The sequence below is a fragment of the Protomyctophum bolini genome (assembly GCF_963924005.1).
Source record: "Protomyctophum bolini genome assembly, chromosome: 11".
NCBI lineage: Eukaryota > Metazoa > Chordata > Actinopteri > Myctophiformes > Myctophidae > Protomyctophum > Protomyctophum bolini.
This window is the reverse complement of record NC_137872.1, coordinates 21837243-21858545: the sequence shown is the minus strand read 5'-3', so window position 1 is coordinate 21858545 and position 21303 is coordinate 21837243. Positions and strand designations below refer to the sequence as shown.

Here is a 21303-nt window from a genome sequence, read left to right as displayed (position 1 = left end):
AAAAAAAATGAAGCTGTAAATGGGTACTCTCACCTGATTTGCTGACAATTTGCAACCCACGTGAAAATATATTTTCTGTATATTGAAGAGATGGAGAGACGGGCCGGGGAGTTACTGAAGAAACATTCTAGATCATTGATTACTATCAGAAAAATTGTGCTTCTAAAAATGATTTTTGTTTAACAAAAATATATCATTTACTGTTTTTAATCCAGAGAAATGTGCTTTCCAAACAGATCGACCCAAGGCTGTTCTGAGTGTGTCTACTACATGGTTGAGTCCTGGAGATCCAGTGACTCTGAGCTGTGAAGTTAAAGAATCGCCTGCAGACTGGAGGTTCTACTGGTACAGAGCTGTTCTTGGGCCAGAAGGCTACATCAACGTCACAGAGCTTTTACCTGGTAGCCTCAATGGGACCATAGAAGGTTCCTACATCATCCATGGTCCTACAGGCACAGCTGTCTATGTGTGTAGAGCTGGGAGAGGAGACCCAGTTTATTACACTGACTTCAGTGACAATAAGTTTGTGTTTTCTGGTGGTGAGTACGACTCATAATTCTTCTGGATTGTTTTCTATTTGTAAATTAAAAAAATACTTGAAGTCAGTGTAAAGTAACTAACTAAACTAAAACTAAACTAAAAAAAGTACAATATTTGTCTCTCGAGATTTAGTGGAGTAGAAGTAAAAAATGGAAATACTCAAATTTGTACTGACGTACACAGTACTTGAGACCATGTGTACCTTAATCCACCACTGCTCTTCAGGTGGTAGTAAAGCTCAAACCTGGGGTCTCTGGCCAGACACATTTCATGTTAAATGGCAAACAAATGTTTTTAATCCAGAGAAATGTGCTTTCCAAACAGATCGACCCAAGGCTGTTCTGAGTGTGTCTACTACATGGTTGAGTCCTGGAGATCCAGTGACTCTGAGCTGTGAAGTTAAAGAATCGCCTGCAGACTGGAGGTTCTACTGGTACAGAGCTGTTCTTGGGCCAGAAGGCTACATCAACGTCAAAGAGCTTTTACCTGGTAGCCTCAATGGGACCATAGAAGGTTCCTACGTCATCTATGGTCCTACAGGCACAGCTGTCTATGTGTGTAGAGCTGGGAGAGGAGACCCAGTTTATTACACTGACTTCAGTGAGAATAAGTTTGTGTTTTCTGGTGGTGAGTATGACTCATAATTCTTCTGGATTGTTTTCTATTTGTAAAAAAATACTTGAGTATTATCATTTTTGTATACTTACCATGACCTTAACCCCATTATATCTCAAAGGCAAATGTTGTACTTTTTAAACTCCACTACATTTCAAATATATCAATATTGCCACTTAGATGTTTTATTTAAGTATGTAAGTATGTAAGTATTTTAGTCATTTGGGACGGGAACCACTTTGGGGGGTTTTACCCTTCAAGACGGGAACCCATTTGGGGTTCTTGTTGCTCTGCAGTATACAGCAATATTACAACATTTTTGTATTTTTTTTCTTCAGAAAAGAGTAGAGTAACACTGTTACCCTACTCTTTTCTGAAGAAAAAAAAATACAAAAACAGTGTATATGGGTATCTTCACATTTCTAAAGTTACAATTTAATGACTTACAACTATGTCAGTACTCATATCTGTACGGAGTACAAATTCAGAAAACATGCAGTTGAATAACATTTGTCCTGGAGCATCTATGCTCTGACTCAAGTACTTAGTCCGCCACTGCCACTGTCATTTTAACAGTGCTCTTTGTTTGACATCTGACCCCATTTTAGATCGTCATTCTGCAGCTTCTCTCACAGTGAGTCCAGACAGAAGTCAACACTTCATCAATGAAACTTTCTCACTGATCTGTAAGGGAAACTCTACTTGGACAGTGATGTATTTCACTGAGAACGGACACTGGCCCATAACTTGTTCATATACCACGTCAATGACCACATGCAATGTCAGCAGCACCTATAAGATCAGCAGTGTGTTCTGGTGTCAGTCTGAATTTGGACTGAGAGAGTACAGCAATGCTGTCAACATCACAGTAGACAGTGAGTCCAGTTCATTCACTACATAAAAATACTGCAGCATTCTATCAACTCATTAAAAACTGTTTAAATGTATTGCAAGTGATTTTCTTTGGTTAAAATAAGTGTTAAATAGCTCTATATTCTGATAGTACTCATTGCTATAGCAAAGTCCTATATTTGTTACATACATTTCTGTTTGATCTCCGCATTTGACCCATATCTTGGAGCGGTGAGCCGTAGCCATGCTCTGGAATCATTTGTAGTTGATCTAACCCCCCAATCCAACCCTTGATGCTGAGTGCCAAGCAGGGAGGCATTGGGTCCCATTTTTACAGTCTTCTGTATGACCCAGCCGGAGATTGATCCCCAACCTCTCAGTTTCAGGGCGAACACTCTTAACCACTAGGCCACTGAGCTGTAAAGTGTTTGTTCAGGAGTCGCCGTGTCGCTCCAGCTCTTTAGTAAACAGAAAATGTGTCCAATCAAGATACAGAACTCAGACAAATAAACGTAAGGGAAAATTGAAAGTGATGACACAAATAAACAACAAATTTGGAACTGTAACACTATATAAAAATCACACCTGTGTGAACTGAGTGGTGCAATTCCCCCCCCCCCCCCCCCCCCACCCCCCTCTCTCTCTCTCTGTCTCTCTTTCTCTCTCTCTCTCATTAGCAGCCACAGCAATACCCCTCTCTCTGTTTCTGGTGCCCCCTACTGGTATAAATACGTAACATACTCGTGCTCACGTGCACACACACACAGGTACACAGGTACACGGACATTGCTGCTTGTAGGAGTGGTTGCACCACTCAAAAATGAAGCTGTAAATGGGTACTCTCACCTGATTTGCTGACAATTTGCAACCCACGTGAAAATATGTTTTATATGTATGTATATTGAAGAGATGGAGAGACGGGGAGTTACTAAAGAAACATTCTAGATCAATGATTACTATCAGAAAAATTGTGCTTCTAAAAAAGGTTTTTGTTTAACAAAAATATATAATTCACTCTACCTTTTAAATGAGTTCATGCTGTGAATGCTAACATGTGGACTGTTTTACAGCTAGTTCTGTCATCCTGGTGAGTCCTGTTCAACCTGTGACTGAGGGACGTTCTGTCACTCTTCAGTGCAAAAAGAGAACAGTCTCGTCACTGTCCAACGTGGACTTTTATAGAAATGAAGAACTGGTCCAAACTAAAACCAACGGACAGATGATCATTCCTGCTGTATCTACATGTGACGAGGGATTCTACAAGTGTGTATATTATGGAGAAGAATCAGCACAGAGCTGGATGGCAGTAACATGTTAGTATACTACGGACAACTTTTTTCATATATTTACACAATATGCAAATTATATGCAACACATTTAATTATTATTTTCTTTGTCGTAATTATATCTTACATATACAGTAGTAGTGTAGTGTAGGAATGTTGTCATACACTTGTTGACACAAGTATTACTCTAAAGGAGGAAGGGTACTTAAAACTAAAGCATATAACCATAAATGTTTTTCACTGAATTACTTCAATAATGTACTTTTAAACTATTACACAGTCAGGCCAGTAGTCTCCCAAGCTCATGTAGTTGAATCACCTCAGGCATACACAACAGCCTGTCATGTATGTTAAAACTTAAAAGAAGTTGTTCTAATACTAATCTATTTAAAAATCTATAGATCCTGAATCTACTCCTACTGTGGAAAATGGTTCTCGTCTTGCAGTGTTTCTGATTTCAGGACTTCTGGTTGTGATTCTGCTGTCAATCGTGCTGCTACTGCTGCGTAGACACAAATCTCAAAGTGAGTAGCTATAAGTACTACTACATTAGTGATATTTGGTTAAAATAGTGTTGATTTGTGTAATGATTTCGTTAACTTTCTAACAATAACATTTTTGTTTTAATCAAAAAATAATCATTTACACCCCATTTAAAACCGAACAGCAACAATATTACAATAATATACAAATTATTATAGTAATGTAAAGGTGCAAAGCTTTATGGTACAACTTTTTTTATTTTATTTACAGATCAAAGTTTAGGCAGGTAAGTGCTATTAAATATTAGTCATCACCATGACAGCAGTTTACATCTTAATTGTGTATACATGTGACATGTCTGATCAATATTTTTGTCTTTTGCCTTCAGACCGATTCAGTCTAATGAGGGCTCAGCTGCAGACCTAAGAACCAATCCAGGATCAGTTGCAGACCAGAACACCAATCCGAGTGGGGCCCCTGGTGATGAAATGAAAACTGAAACTTGAGTTTAATCATCTAATAAATATAACTTAACACTTAAACCCCATATGGTTTACCAGAGTCCCTCTGAGTTCTATACTGTACTAGTGACTTTTCAGTTTTCTGTTATTGTGGGGAGGGCATTCACAGAAAATAACCGATTGAAAATAGTCAATGTGCTATTTTCTGCTAAAGCCTTCCGCGCAATAAGGAAGCTGGGGTTAATAAAGGTAATCTCCTTTGTTTCTGACAACTGGTTCTAATTTTTACATAAATTAATGTTAAATGTTAGTTTAATGTTAGTTCAAATTAAAAATAACTATTGAGACTTTAGACATTTAATGTTCTTTTTCGAAGTTCAGTTGTGTTTTTGTGATTTTCCTCATTAGCAGAATAATCTACTAAATCCAAATATTATTGAATTAGCAAAAAACAAGCACCATAATTAATCCTCATTTTGTTTACCTTTAGGTGACAGAAGTGTCTATGAAGCAATCAAAGAAAATGAAAATGGTACTGTATATACATTTTTTTCAAACATCCAAACAAATGATTTTAATCTAGTTTCATTTGGTGTCATGGTGGAATAATTATTTTTTAGGAGTCATTTATTTGCAGGTTCTAATTAAATGGATTTGTAAGAAATGTTTTAGCAACCCCTGCTGAGCACAGTAACTCAGTGACAGTGACATCACCTGGTTTACTTGCTCTAAAGCACAAGGATGCTTTGGTAGAGGTCGGGGGTACGTTATTTACTATTATACCTTCTCCCGATGTAACTATAGTGCAAATAGTCAGATACAATGTATTGCTCAGTTGCAAAATGTTTAATTCATAATCCAAAAATATTATTACATAGACTTCCATTTTATGATGAAACAGTCCTCAAAAACCACTCTTGTGGCACATAAATGAACACAAACAAAGCTTATTCTGACAATGATATATAATATCTGTCACGGTGTGTGTCAGGTGAGGACCCAGAAGCAGAACACGGCAGGCAGATCAAGTCCAGTGTTTATGCCCCCAAAAATCATGTTTTTGCGAGAAACTTTAACTTTTGGTTAAAGTTTTTAAAAGGTAAAAGGTTTTTTTTATTTTTATTTTTTTTTATTATTATTGTTTTTTCCCACGATTTTCTAACCCATTTTTCACCCCTGTGTCAATTATCTAATGTGATCCTGGGCTCTACACACCCTCCGCCAACCTAGTCCCCATATATGGGGGACATGGGGAGAGCAACAGGCTTGAACCTATGGCTTGAACTCATGCTTCCTTCATGCCTGAGTGTCCAAGTTGCTCCTTTGCACCTGCCAGGGGGGAGTTTCCCTGGTTGGACATAGCGCGTGGAAGGAAAACGTTATTCCAACCAGTTCCTTTCCCCTCCATCAGGCGCCCCAGCTGGCCAGGGGGAGACAGTTTAGAGACCAAGATATCCTGCATGTTTTTTGTGAGGGTACCTACCCTAAGTAAAATTTGTTTTAAAGAAATATGAAGTCCTGTTGAGTTTACTATTTGAAGGTCCTGATCCACAGATCCAGTCCGGGTTTGCTTACATACTCAGGTCGCAGGCAACCCGAGGGAGCTTAGTCTACTTTATATCGTTCCCAAGTATGCTAGTTAATTCCTAACTCATTAATATTGGACTGTATTGTTTCATCATCATGACAAGTTAGCTAAACCACTAAACCAAACAAACCTAGTGTCCTGTTTTAACATGAAGGAAAAAAAATGACAAATAACTTATACTGTGCCTGTATGTTTTTATTTGATTCAAATATGTAATCTAATCTAATTGTTTTTAATTTACAGAACCATTGTATATCACGTAAGTATACAAGTAGACATCTCTGTCTATTCATCAACATGACAGCAGTATATTATATCTTGTTCATGTCCTTTACGATAAATATTTATTGTATTTCAATTACAGGCCCATTGAGTATGATGGTACCAATCAGGGCTCAGTTGTAGAGCAGAGGACCAATCAAAGTGGGGGTACTGATCATGTGTACTGCCCACTGCAGCAAGGTCAGTCTTTACACCAATCACGTTGGTTAAGGAAGCTTCTGACAACTGGTTCTAATTTTAATATAAATTATTGTGATTAACTAAATAGAAAGCATTATTGAAACAATAAGCACCAGATTAATACGTTTAATATTTACATTTAGGCAACACAGGTGTCTATGAAGCAATGAAACGCCCTATTGAAAATGATGAAAATGGTACCGTATATCCTTTTTTTTTTAAACATCCAAACAAATGATTTTAATCTAGTTTCATTTGATGTCATGGTGGAATATTTCATGTTAGGGGAGTCATTTATTTGCAGGTTCTAATTTAATGGATTTGCAACAACCCCTGCTGAGCACAGTAACTTTTCAGTGGGTTGAGTTGAATCTCTGTTCATAGGACAATTTTTGAGCGGTGCACACCGTCTCCAATGAATAGCTATGTGTGTCCCTTTGTCCGTATGTGACTTTGGAGTAGGACCTTTGACCCCTGCATGCAGGATGTTGGGGTCAGGAAGGGTCATTAGAACCCTCAGGAACAGCTGTGCTTGACTCCAGATTGGTACACACACACACACACACAGCCAGCCTGGGCACACTTGAACTTCCATGTGCGGACAGAAGAAGCTGTGTTTTACGTCATTTCCGAGTTTTTAGACAGCTGGTGGATGGAAATGAAGCTCCACCCACGCGGCAGAATACCGCTGGGGCAAGCTTTTCCAGGAATCTGGCCGACGCGGCAACCTGCCGCGTAGGTGGAGCAACAGGACACATTAGAGTGTGCCGTTTTAACACGAAGAAAAATAAACTGACAAATAACTTGTATGTTTTTATTTGATTAAAATATTAAAATTGTTATTCATTTACAGAACCATATTATATCACGTAAGTATACATGGATCTCTGTCTATTCATCAACATGACAGCAGTACAGTACTGTATATTACATCTTGTTCATGTCCTATGTATTGTATTTCAATTACAGGCCCATTGCGTATGAGGGCACCAATCAGGGCTCAACTGCAGAGCAGAGGACCAATCAAAGTGGGGGTACTGATCATGTGTACTGCACACTGCAGCAAGGTCAGTTTTTAAACCAATCAATCACGTTGGTTAAGGCCTAGTTCACACGTACCAAACACCAATCAAGCAAATGTTTGGTCGTTTTTTTGGGCCACCTGCACAGTGCTTTTCCAATGGGAGTCACATGGTTTGATCAAACATTTGTGTTTGATGAGGGGGGAAGGGCAGAACACCACCAGCAATCAAACAAATGTTTGGTCAAACCATGTGACTCCCATTGGAAAAGCATTGTGGTGGCCCAAAATGGTGTTTGGTATGTGTGAATGAGGCCTAAGTACACTTCTGACAACTGGTTCTAATTTTAATATAAATTATTGTGATTAACTAAATAGAAAGCATTATTGAAACTAGAATTTCACAAATGGGAAGAAGGCAATAGCGGGAGGGCGATGAGAGTGCTGTACTGTACCCCTTTGTACTGTACTGCACTCCTTCATACTGTACTGTACTGTACTGTACTGTACTGTACTGTACTGTACTGTACTGTACTGTACTGTACCGTTAGTTATTAGTGTTATTGTTCTTATGATTAGTATTATTATTGTTATTAATATTGTTATTATTACATGGATTATTATTCTGATGCGAGCTAAATAGGGCTGTTGCATTTCCACTGTGCCATGGCTCCACCTAGTGACCATGTATGATACGTGCATGGGTACACCTTTTTGCTCACATCTTTTTGCTCACATGTTTTCACGGCCTGAGAACAGTGAGAAACCTTTTTTTTTATGTTTTCTTTTGTATCCCAGTGAATCAATGAATAGTGACTAATGACTATGGAATTCCACTCATTTTCAACATTGTACTGTCATTAATATACCTTAGAGTTGTTGTGTGGAATTAATAAAGAAGTCCCCCCATTCTTTGTTGCCTAGAACTGGAGGTCTGAAAAAACGGTAACATTATGAAGTACATCTCTGTGACATCACAAAGATGTACTTCATAATGTTACTGTTTTTTTCCCCAGATCTCCAGTCATAGGCAACACAGAATGATGAATAAAACGATTTTTTCCCCCCCAACAGATAAAGTGTCTATATGAATAATCAAATGTGCTTTGTGTGGTGGGCCATGAGAAATCAAATAAAAACAACTTTATTGGGGGGGAAGCACTTGGACAAAGGAATACAATGAAAAACTGTGGAATGAACTGCTGAGTGCATTTCACATGTCTGACCACGGTACGGGCTTCCACGCTTACTGCTTCATCGCCGCGAGCCTCCGTGTCTCCTGCGAGACATGTTTAGGGCGAATGACATACCCCTCAGGGAGGTATTAAGGCTATTAATTTAGCATCTTGGATTATGACGCAATCTTGGGAACGCACAACAGAGGGTCATCTAGCCCTCTGTCCCCGCTGTCAGAATGCCTCTCGATCCCCTCTCACTACTGCTGCTGCCGCCTGCTGCTGCCGCCGCCGCCTCGCTGAGCAGAGTGTAGAATAGGTGTGGCGCAGCCTTACTCTAAGGGCGCAGCCAATTCACGACATTGAGGGGTTGGAATACATCCCGGTCGCGTGGTTCATGTAACGCGTGTGTCACTGTGAAGGACTGGCCCCATGAAGCGAACGGAGTTGGCGTAAGTAGTAGGCAAACATGACGATTTTGATTACAGGCCCATTGAGTATGATTGTACCAATCAGGGCTCAGCTGCAGAGCAGAGGACCAATCAAAGTGGGGGTACTGATGATCATGTGTACTGCCCACTGCAGTAAGGTCAGTCTTTAGTCTTTGGTTAAGGAAGCTTCTGACAACTGGTTCTAATTTTAATATAAATTGTGATTAACTAAATAGAAAGCATTATTAAAATAACAATAAGCACCACATTAATACGTTTAATATTTACCTTTAGGCAACACAGGTGTCGATGAAGTAATCAACCCCCCTGATGATAATGGTACAGTATACTTTTTAAGCGTCCAATCAAATGATTTCAATCTGAAACTGGATCTGTCGTCTGGGAATATATTAGGGAACCTCTATATCTACGCTGCTACGCTTTAGCTCCGAGATGAGGTTCCAAGGAAAACTATCCCTGCACTGGTAGAAATCTGGCAGAGTCTATAGCTGGGTCGACAAGTAGTGGATTCAACCCCTTTCGCAGTATTTATTTCAAAAAGTAAAGGTATCAGAACCAAGATGCAGTTGATAAAAATTAACATAGGCACGTAACATTTTACAAAGCGGTTGTTTGTCAGCCAGCTTCCCCCGGTTTTCCCCAATGCAATCTTACGGAAACATTACAATACTGAAACATTACTTTTTGAAATAAATACTGCGAAAGGGGTTGAATCCACTACTTGTTGACAGGCTCAACCCAGCTAGACTCCATTTCTACCAGTGCAGGGATAGCTTTCCTCGGAACCTCATCTCGGAGCTATAGCGTAGCAGCGTAGATATAGCTAGAGGTTCCAAACTGAGCTAGGAATATATCAAACTATACTTGTCCGACTAAAACTACTGAAAATTATTTAATTCTGTCGGGATTTAAATTGTCTTTTTTCCAGAAGATTTTTTTTTATCAGAAACTATTTATGCTTATAACCAGCGTCATTTCAGAAAATAAGTTGCCCCGTTTTGAAAATGGCTAAAAAGCTCAAAATGGCTAAAAAGCTCAAAGTGCGTTGTGAGCTTGTAGATCGCTATTGTGAGCACTTTTCCTGATTTCTGGATCAAAGTATCCCTTTACCCGAATGTTGCTTTTACCATCCTGGGCGGGAACCCCATTGTGTTTTAAGCATTATTTTATACTTTAGCTATTGAAAAATAGCAGATCTACAAGCTCATAGCACGGCACCAAGAGCCACGCTACGATCTGCAGATCTAGATCTGCTACTGAGCGAACATTTTTTACTCAAATCTTTCCTTAGTGCATTTGCAAGGATTAAAATGCACCTAGGTATTGCGGCAAAACTGCCTGCCATATGCCAAGAATGAACGATAACCCACCTTTTGAATAATATTATTAATAAGAAAAGGAGTGAAAGACCATCCTGAGCACATTTACGTTAAACTGTCCAGTTTTCCACTTTATCGCATATACCCCCTGATGTACCTCTGCGTACCTGAATTTGAGGTTAAATATGAACACTGCAGGGTGGCAATTACCATCCCCTGAAACCCCAAATGACACCCATGTTTACAACGAGGTAAACTTGTTGGAAAGGGATAGGTCACGCCCTGCGGCCCTAATTACTTTTTTTCTATCGATTACTCACCCCATGGAGACTTGAATTCATGGATATTTTTTTCCTTTTTGACGCATTCAGTGGTTCCCTATGGAGACAAATTGTATATATAGGAATGGCCTAGGAATGTGAAAAAAAACTACACAAATATCCATGAATTCAAGTGAGTAATCCATATTTTTGGGGGGTGAACTAACACGTAATCAAACTCTGTAAAATTTTAACTTTTCAACCAGTATTCTTATGTCATATACCGTTTGTACAAATTACAACACATTCCTCAATCAATTAGATTTTGAGTGCTTGTTCAGAGAATTACAACTGAACAGATATATTTGTGATGTGTTGAGTTGGAATGAAAATGGAAAATGGAACCATACTACATTTTATATATTGCATGTTTAACACAGCAGGCTATCCTTTTTTAAATTATTTACTGTAACTCTGTTTGATTTCTTTAGATGTAGCCGTGGAGGAATACCCAACACCACACAGGCCCTAAAAACAAGGCTCCCAACATGGTCAGGCCACTGCTTGGCCTTACTCCTACAACTCACCTTACCCCTACCCCTATTTTGATAGGTTGGGATGGCTCACAGTCACAAGATACTCTATACACCACAAAGACACCCGTGTATACCTGTCAAAACTACTTGAGAAAAGGTCAACGCTGTCCACAATCACAACACCAAAGGGAGGTTCACTAATCACGTTCAACCCAGATTTGGCTCAAACAAATGGTGACATTTGTTCTCCCCCTATGCCACAAAAATGAGGAATGCCCTACCAGCAGTCGTAAAGGAATGAATCCCTACGGTTGTTCAAAACAGCTCACAAAGAGCACTTACATGTGTCTGCAATTCGAAACTGGCCTGGTAAAAAAGCAAAGCCCTTTGATTAATTGAGTGATTGAATACTTAATTAGTCAGAGATGTAAAGCGCATGTCGTGGTACAGTAAGATGTTCAGTGGTGGATTGAAGCAAGGCCTTTAAGTGTAGGCTTTTTGGGCACCAACCTCAGGAGGGCACCATGTTGCATGTTTTTATTTGTATTATTATTAGTTTTTAGTTGCACTTTGTTGGTGTGCGTGACCGTGTGCGTGCGTGCGTGCGTGCATTCCGTGCATGCATGCTTGTAATGCATTTTTCACCAGATGTCCAGGGGAAAACTGTATAATTATGGATATTGTGAGACCGTTTAAAATCCTAGTGTTCCGCTTAGAGCGGCTCTATCTAACCTCTGCTTTCTGACCATGTTGATCTTGACAGTACATTTTGATTTAGTTTTAGCCATAGTCCTTTGAATAAAATGTTAGTCATCTGCCAAAAGTGCATTCCCACATGCACTTACTTTCTGAGCAAAGGACATATAGGCCTACTGTATGTACTAAATGTATGCTAATTTCGGCGTGCTGCATTAAAATGTATTTGATAAAAACATGTTATGATATGTATGCGTGCTATGATGTTGGATAAAAGATTGTTGGTGCCCGGGTCCAAGCACCGGGCACCATGGAAAAAGTACCTGCTCTAGCTGGTAATCTAAATGAATGCACATTTCAGATGTGTGACTAAAAATGTAGAAGAAAGAAGAAATGAAATTCGTCAATTGTTTCATTGAATGAAACACACGCACACTCACGTATACACGCACGCACACGTGCATTAACATCCACACCACCACAACGTCCTAATAGCTATGTAGGGTATTATGGTACGGAGCTGCACTAATTCATGTTAATTTATGTCACTAGAAGAGTGACACAAATTCAATGTTTGCCACCTGGAAAGTACTACAAAAGGGGGTTAATCAAACAGAAACTACAACATTTGGCCAACCTGGCGGGAAGGAAAGTACAAGATAGGGAAAACATTTGGCCAACCTGGCGGGAAGGAAACACAAGATATTCAACAGGTGGTACTTTGAAGCGATGTGACGTCGACGACCAGCTGAAACCTGAAAGAGAAAACTAAACTGAAAACCGAGGTACGGGAGGCCGGGTAACCGAGCACACTGGACGGGGGTCGCACGAGGGACCACTGGGTACGACCCGGTTCCTGCACAACCCAGTTCCTGCACGACCCGCCTGCCCATTATGCCCGATTGATCCCAGATTCAACCCATACCCCGGGGAGAACTACACTATAGCTGACGTAGATCCAGCGTCGCCCAGCTCGTAGATTTAACGTTGTCAACGTCGGGCCCCAATTTCAACATGCTCGTAGATTACACGTCGGGCCAATCAAAAACAGATTCAACACACACACACACACACACACACACACACACACACACACACACACACACACACACACACACACACACACACACACACACACACACACACACACACACACACACACACACACACACACACACACACACACACACACACACACACACACACACACACACACCCTTAGGCCCATCACAATTACTACATAATAAGTATTTGTGATAATCACAATACTTTGGGGATAATAGTAATAATTGTAAGCCCCAATCGTCATACTCGTTCCTATGGTGGAACGTAGTGGAAGTAGCAGATCTAGGCGCTCAAAACCGTTTTGATCTCGTAGATCTGATACTTTCACTATTCATGTATTTGTATTGTAATTTAAATAATTTATTAATACTTGTGACGGGCCTAATGTACCTCAATGTACCCAGGCTTGAGCAGGTACATTTGGGGATTCCAGACAACATAGCGCGCCCACTATCGTTGACCGGCCGGGGAGACCCTTGAGTCTTGACCCTACCCCCGGCGTTCTGAGGTCACTGTCCTGGCGGGGAGACCCTCGACCCTACCCCCGGCGTTCCCAAGGAGCATTCCAGACATCAAGGGCAGCAGGCATCATTTTCCTTTAAAAATAAACAAAATAAATTGTAAAAACAAGAAAACAATGTGTTTTTTGAAGTGTTAGAAATGACTGCACCTGTACGTGCCCGTACTTGAGAACGATGCAACTTGGGAACCTAATAATACCCTTAGCCAATTGATTGGCTGAGGCAGAGACTGGAAATTGCACAGGTGAGGGACTTGGGCTCATTAGGTCCACTGGCAGAGCCTGACCAGAGCCTTTTGTGGTGTTTCTGGACAACGGTGTATGCCACCGACTCAAGGCCGGGCACTGCACTCCCTGCGGGGGTGTGGAACGCGTGTGTCAAATTTGAAGTCGGTGGGGTAAACGGTTCTTGAGTTACATGCATTACAACCGTACACACACAGACACGCACAGAGACATGGCACATTTATAGTAGGATTTTTGACTACAATCGGGCATAGCTCCGCCCTAATTGCTACTCCACTACATCTCAGGCCAATATTATGCTTTTATGCCACTACATTTATTATCATTTTAAATCTCTGAAATGACAAATAAAAATAAACTAATAAGATCATTGCTGCGTCTAAAGCAACCCCAAAAATGATCAAACATTAGCCAAATTGGTAATTACATCAGAAAGGCAAAGATTTTGAGAATAGCCGATCTACAAGCTCACAACAGCTCGCAGTGCAAGGTATTGACACTGCAATGCTGTAGCTACAAAAAATGTTTGTAACAGCAATGATGAATACTATTAAAAAATATTCATACGCAGTGTAGGAATAAGTACTCTCATTTCTGACTTGAAGGACAACTTTAGTTTTTTCAACCAAGGTTCATGTTTTAGGTTGTTATTATAGAAAGTAAAAGTGTTTATTGGTTGATTTTCATTTGCTGCTTTCTTTCGTTTTAACGATTTAAGCTATTTTTGGACAGGGGGCGGGGGCATTCGAACATGGGGCTATATATATATATATATATATATATATATATATCTTTAAAAATGTTATGGCGATTTCTTTAATATTATTTACTATAGTTCTACTAGACCCCAGGAAATTACATCTGGCCACAGAAGATCACAGGATCAACTGAATGTGAAGGAGGATACTGGGGGGATATATAGACTCAATGTCAGTTCGTCACCTCCCCGTTCACATTCAACAGATCCCGTGATATAGTAATATATATATATATAGTAATACAATAATAGTAAATAATTAAACGCTATAAGATTTTGTAAAAATAAATAAATAAACATATTTAGGCCCATGTTCGAATGCCCCACCCCCATGTCAAAAATAGATAAAATCTCTAAAACGAAAGAAAGCAGCAAATGAAAGAAAATGTACACTGATCTTTTACTTTCTCTAATAACCTAAAACATGAACCTTTGTTGAAAACAAATCTAAAGTTGTCCTTTAAGTAAAAGTATCAATAGTGCTGTATAAAAAAATATTTAAAATGTACTTCAGCAAAACTACAAAAGTATTGGTTTTATAGCTACTGAAAAATACCAGACCTACGAGCTTGTAGATCTGCCATTTTTGTTAAATCATATGTGGTGCAAATCTTTGAATGTATATTCTTTCAGAGCGAACGTCTTTAAAAGTTTAAATATTTACTTTTTGTGGCTTTAGCCTTTATTTTATATTTTTTAATGGAGGGACAACACACTCACCAGTCTGCTGGGTCCACAGGCTGGGGAGAGGCAGGGAGCCAAATCTGTACCTCTCCCCCCAGCTGTTCTGATGAGGGTTCCAAGAGCACCAGGCATCATTCTCCTTTAAAAACAAAACAAAAAAGTATATATATTATAAAAAGATCAGACCCCTGTGCTGTGCTGTGCTGTGCTGTGCTGTGCTGTGCTGTGCTGTGCTGTGCTGTGCTGTGCTGTGCTGTGCTGTGCTGTGCTGTGCTGTGCTCCTCCGAGGCCTGTGTGTGTCTGTGTCAGGCTGTGCGACAGTGACACTTGGTGAACAAACGCTATACCGCTATTTTCGTGCTCGGACACAGGGACACAGTCAGTCAGTCACACACATAGCCGTCTAATGGTGGGAGTGGTTGTACCACTCAAAAATCACACCCGTGTGAAGTAAAGGGCGCTCATCATCATTAAGAACGGTGGTCCCTTAGTGTTCCCACCGTCATCTGAGTGGTTAGATGTGGATTTTTAGGAAACAAAATCTTGGCAGATTGAAAGAGGATCATTCAAGCTTGCCCTACTACAGCTGCAACGTTGGTGAGGGCATTGGAGGGCATTGCAACTCTACATTCAACGCATTGTTAAGTGTTGCAAATTGTGGCTAAATGACTCTTAATCATGAAGGAATTTCCAAACTGATTCCAAACTATATTTCAAATTTTCAATGGCCAAATAAATTCCGAAAATAAATTTAAAAATCAGATCAGTCTGAAGTGAGTGTTGCTGTGCTGTACTGTACTATACTGTACAAGCCCTCCTCCCTGGCCTGTCTGTGTGTTAGGCTGTGTAACAGTGACACCTGGTGGTGAACAAACGCAATATATTTTTGTGCTCGGACACAGGGACACACAGCCGTCTATAGGAGTGTTGCACCACTCAAAAAGAAAAAAATCACACCTGTGTGAACTGAGTGGTGCAATTCCTCCCCCCCCCCCCCCCCCCACTCTCTCTCTCTCTCTCATTAGCAGGCAACAGTGCAGCACTCTCTCTCTCTCTCTCTCTCTCTGTGTTTCTGGCACAACAGCGCCCCTACTGGTACTAATAGTCATACTTGTGCTCATTAACGTCACACGGACACATAGGTGAAGGCATGGACACGGACATTGCCGTTCCTTGGAGTGGTTGCACCCCTCAAAAACGCCATACAAATAAAAATATGAACATGAACACCCCCTCCTCTACAGAGTTTTGGCACCTTCCTAATCAACAGGATTACCAACAACACTGCAGATGAGACAGGCCGGTGACCCACACATAATTTAGCTTCCGCACAGTGTCAACAAATGAACACATTTAAAACCCTTTCACACCAGGAAACATGATGCAACACAAGACAACTGCACAGTCACTTCCAATCCAGCTGGTGATTCAATTAATGGTCAATTCATCATTTGACTCAGCGGTGTGTGTTAGCCGCAATTTGCAACTCTAGAGATTTTTTTATAATGGGATGATTCTAGAGTTGCAATACCCTCCATTGACTCCCCACTCATTTGTACACATTTTACACTATAAATTGGGGTCTCAGAGATAGAAATTCCATTAAATGGGGGTCCGTAGACTAATGCATGTCAAACTGGAGGGGTCCTTGAAATTAAACGGGTTGAGAATCACTCGCTGGCTAAGTAGTGTCAATTTGAGGGTCCTTATTGGTATGAAAAGGTTTGGGAATTAGATTCTATTAACCATTTGCTGCTACATCAAAGTGAAATTACACGCAAATGACGCAATTCCATCAACTCCTTTAATGGTAGGGCTAGCTAATTAGCTAAGCCAGTCTACCAGTGGTCCTTGGGGGTGGTTCCAGGTGGTCCCCATGCAGCTATGGCGTTTAAACAAATGGACCCTCAGATTTTTAACCTGATAGAATGAAACCAAATGGACCCGAGTAAAAAAAAATTAAATACCTGCATTAGGCTAATTCATTTACCAGAAGTCTATAGTAGTCTAAAGTATACACAATTAGATGTAAAAATAATTGTCCTTTTGATCAACGTCTGCCTTTTATCTCTCCTAATTATACCCAATATAGCATGGAATTAAGTGTGGACAAACAAACTCTTATCCAACGACAACCTTTAAATAATGGACCGGGATGTGAAAAGGGTTGAAAAGCACTGAGCTAAGCCAACAAGTAGGCTACTAACACCTGCAAACAAACACACCTGCATGAGTTTGATCAGCTGATGGACATAAAGGCCTACCGGTACTTCTGTTTCCACAGCTTCTTGTATAGTTGTTGTTTGGTTTTTCACTAGCCTGGTAAAAAACACTGACGACTCTCATTAACTCCATGTAGGCCTACATGTCAATAAAAGTTACATTCCGAGGTGTTTAATATTGAAACAAACGGCTTGTTGTTGTTGAAACAAACAGTACTGTCTCTAGAGCAGCGTGCTTGGGCGTGTGTGTGGTCGTGGTGGTGTGACCAAAAGGTGGCGTGCATGAGCTGATGACTTAAATACCTGCACGTGCGTTATCATGGATCCCACCTCAGCTCAAACACAGCTCAGAACCCCCACTGCAAAGATGCGCGCGCACACACACACACACACACACACACACACACACACACACACACGCGCACACATACGCACACACGCGCGCACACACACACACACACACACAAGCTAGTCTATTTTTATTTATTTTTATTCATTGTAGTAGCCTGCTATGATTCAACTTTTAACGTTTATATTAATTGTTTTAAAATGTTAGTAGCCTATATAGTAAAAGTATTTTTAAAATTTAATGTATGTATTTTAGGGCTGGGACTCGATTAAATAAATAATTAATTTGAAGCATTGTAATTAACTAATCAAAATTAATCGCATTTTAATCACATACATTTTTGACCTGAGAAGCAGTTCTTGGGCAATTAAAACAGATTATGGTTTTTGTATCTAAATTTCCCATCATGCACTGGCCTGGGCCAAGCAAATTGTGTGCATCGCTATGATCGGTACGCCTGAAATGAGTCCACTAAGAAAGGTTCTGTGGTGCAATTATTATATTTATTATATTTATTATTATACATTTCGGCCATTTGAAAATAGCCAATCTACAAGGCTAGCTCACAATGTGGCCCATAGCGACTCATTGTGAGCTTTCAAATTAGGAGGGGCGGAGGCGGTGGCTCAGGGGTAGAGTGGCTGGATGGTAACCGCAAGGTTGCAAGCTCGAACCCGGGCTCCCCCAGAGTTAGTGTCGAAGTGTCCTTGAGCAAGACTCTGAACCGCTGATTGCTCCTGATGTGCAGGTTGGTGCCTTGCATGGTTTCCGCCGCCATCTGTGTATGAATGGGTGATTTTCCATTTACCATTTTAGAAAACGTAGAAATATGGGACATTCTGCATAATGAGTATATAGGCTAATTTTACTTTTGATACACATGAAGTACATTTTGATGCCAATACTGTTGTACTTTTTATTCAAGGTAATTTTGAATTCCACCAGTGCTCCTTCCTTACTCTCATGACTCGCTTCCAACATACCGTACACCCCGATCAACCACCCCACCCCCCATGCAAGGTTGACCTTGACATCCAGGTCAAATTGAGTCCCGCACCGGCATTGTGTGCAGGATTACACTCTATCTAGTGAGCTGTGAAATTGCAGGTACGGTGTTATGGTAGGGGAGTCAGAGATGTTATTCTCCAGATTGCGTGCTCCCCGAGTGACACTTAGGGTTTGATAGAGAGGCTGCTCTCTAACACATTCAGGACGGTCGGGGACCCCTTTTGGTGTTTTGAGCATGCTATACTTTAGCTATTTTAGAAAAAATCATGAAAATGTGGTGCAAATCTTTGAATATATATTTTTTCAGAGCGAACGTTTTTAACTCAAATCTTTGCTTCTGCGGTGGCCCCCCTGGAACGACATATTTTCAGATGGGGGGGGGGGGGGGGTCGGCGGCCAAAGACAGATACTTCTGGGGGTCCTTTCACATGAAAAAGGTTGAGCACCACTGACATACTCGCAGGTTAAAATGTGCGATTGTGCGTGTCTGCATGGCAGAGAGACGAGTGGTGGTATACTGTCTGTACAGTATTGGTGTACGGCAGGGGTAGGCAACCTGCGGCTCTAGATGTATTATTGAATTTGTAGTAATTTTAATATTGCAAAACAATGTTGACTATACACCAGATAAAAATAAGAATCAAATTTAATGAAGGAATAGTAGAATAGAAGAATGTATTAATGATAAGACATCGTTGTTTGTTTTCACCACCAATGCTGCTGGCTTACTGGTACAGTATAGTGATATGCTTTGAGAAATTAGCAAACAATAAAAGACCAGAAAAATCACAAATAATTAAAGTTTGCTTTATTAAAGCAAACATATTTTTGCGGCTCCAGATAGAATTGTAATACGTTTTTGGGCCAAAAATGGCTCTTCTGATAATAAAGGTTGCCTACCCCTGCATGGTGTACGGTAACGCGTTTTGTTTGTATGTTGAGTTGACAGGAGTTGAGTCATCTCGATCACATTGGTAGGGATAAGGTCATAAGGTCAAGGAAGGAACCAATGAATGCCAGCGGTCATTTTTAATCAATCTTTTATATTATTGATATTTAGTACGTAACCTATCTTTTAAAAATGTGTTTCAGCCAATAATTAAATACATTGAGTCCTCTCTGACCTGGAAGAGTAACAGAGTACAGCGGAAGATTCTTGTGTAAACACTTGAGGACGCAAATTTTAGACATTTTAGAATGAGGGCCTTTCTCGGCCCATTGTTTATATTGTGTATAGTTTCCAAGATGGCCCCATCACCAGGAGGGGGTGGGGCGGAGGTGAGCGTGTGGGGTCGACATATGCCCTTACTGGGCTGCATTCACAAATCGGCACAGGTCTCCACCAGGGCAGGTCAGGTTGTGGCCTCCTGGTGGCGCTATAATAGGCCAATGTGAAAAGGGTGCCATTTCTTCTTGCCATTTTTTCGAAACGGACCAATCATGTGAGCTTTGGAAGCCAATCTTAGCCAATCAGGATGGAAGATGGGAAATGGATGGTGCCACTCAGTGTTGATCACATGACTATAGATAGTGTATACCGAATTGTGTGATGTATGGATAAAATGTGTACGAGTAATCTACAGAAATGTGTTTTGCCCATGCCTTTGGCCTGGTGGAGAAAAAACATTACCTCATTATCTTTTTTTCTAGGCAAAGAAGAATTTTAGAGCTAGCTATAGTTTTACAATTAGTAATTAGAATCAGGTTGTGGTCAGGATTTGTCATTTAGGCATTAGGTTTAGGTGTTGGTTGGGATTAGGATCAGGGTTAATGTCTCTTTCAAGCATGGAGGTATTGTAAAGGTGATCATCACAGTACGGTATGTGGCACCTACCCCGGTAACAATGACAGAGATTAACACTGCCTTCCATTCTTGTCATGTTTGGAATGACTCACTTTACTACTACTACTACATCCCAGACACACCTTAACCAGGCCGGCCCCACCTCTGTGGAGAATGCAGTCTATGGACATGACAAAAGGTGTGAAGGCATTCTCTTTTCACGTCTGCCCTCCCATCCCCTAATTAGACATATATATACAGTAATATAGAAACGAGTTGCCATGCTTAATCATTCGGGTCGTGGCCCCATGTTGTTGCAAACGTTTCTGTTTTAACATTTTCCTTTCCATTGTGATGTTGTGTGAAGGGTTGACCCTGCAGAAACTCCCACCCAAAACCTTCCAGAACCCATGGAGTTCTCTGATATTTTTTTTTGTTTACACTCATATCGTGAACGGCGCGTGAGCCTACAGTACGAGCATTTACAAGGACTCCCATGTTACGTGGGAATTCATGGCCATGGCCATGAACTTGGCCGTGACGTTGACGGCTGTTGGTCGTAAACTCCGCTCATTTCTGCGTCCGCTCAGATGGTGGTGTACCCACACAAATGCTGCATGCATTACACCACCTTTGCTGCATGACATGGGAGCTTGTCGCAGCTTGATCGGACGGATAAATACGCAATCATTACGCATTTCATTTACACCTGGTCGTATTTCTCCGTTGTAAATGAGAACCTGTGAACTGTGCCAGTATAATAAACCAACCTAACCGTCCTAAAGTGCCTGGGCCTGGGCCTAATGCAGTGGTTCTCAAACTTTTCAGTGCGTGACCCCCAAAATATTCATCAACTGGGGACCCCAAATGCGGCCGAAAATTAAGTCCCGGCCCTACCTGCGACTGGATTACCAGTCGGGGGC

General features: G+C 40.7%; 1 protein-coding gene across 1 annotated transcript; it reads left to right on the top strand.

Moving 5' to 3' along the window:
• The first annotated feature begins 466 nt into the window (after window positions 1–466).
• Window positions 467–11863, top strand: LOC308324844 (uncharacterized protein). The gene is made up of 15 exons (XM_080777155.1): window positions 467–539; window positions 865–1167; window positions 1764–2030; window positions 3078–3320; window positions 3695–3817; window positions 4047–4062; window positions 4165–4256; window positions 4728–4769; window positions 6069–6084; window positions 6190–6287; window positions 6431–6484; window positions 7141–7156; window positions 7257–7354; window positions 9209–9253; window positions 11006–11863. Exons 3-15 carry the CDS (start codon window positions 1868–1870, stop codon window positions 11044–11046), a joined length of 1047 nt encoding a protein of 348 aa, XP_080633281.1. The 5' UTR covers window positions 467–539; window positions 865–1167; window positions 1764–1867; the 3' UTR covers window positions 11047–11863.
• Window positions 11864–21303: the final 9440 nt, after the last annotated feature.

What these genes read in the sequence shown, in the direction of transcription:
- LOC308324844 (XM_080777155.1), top strand. Translation starts at nt 1,868, where the DNA reads ATGTATTTCACTGAGAACGGACACTGGCCCATAACTTGTTCATATACC. An exon ending in CAATCCGAGTGGGGCCCCTG is followed by an intron (nt 4,257 to 4,727) that starts GTGATGAAATGA and finishes GTTTACCTTTAG; the next exon opens with GTGACAGAAGTGTCTATGAA. An exon ending in CAACCCCCCTGATGATAATG is followed by an intron (nt 9,254 to 11,005) that starts GTACAGTATACT and finishes TGATTTCTTTAG; the next exon opens with ATGTAGCCGTGGAGGAATAC.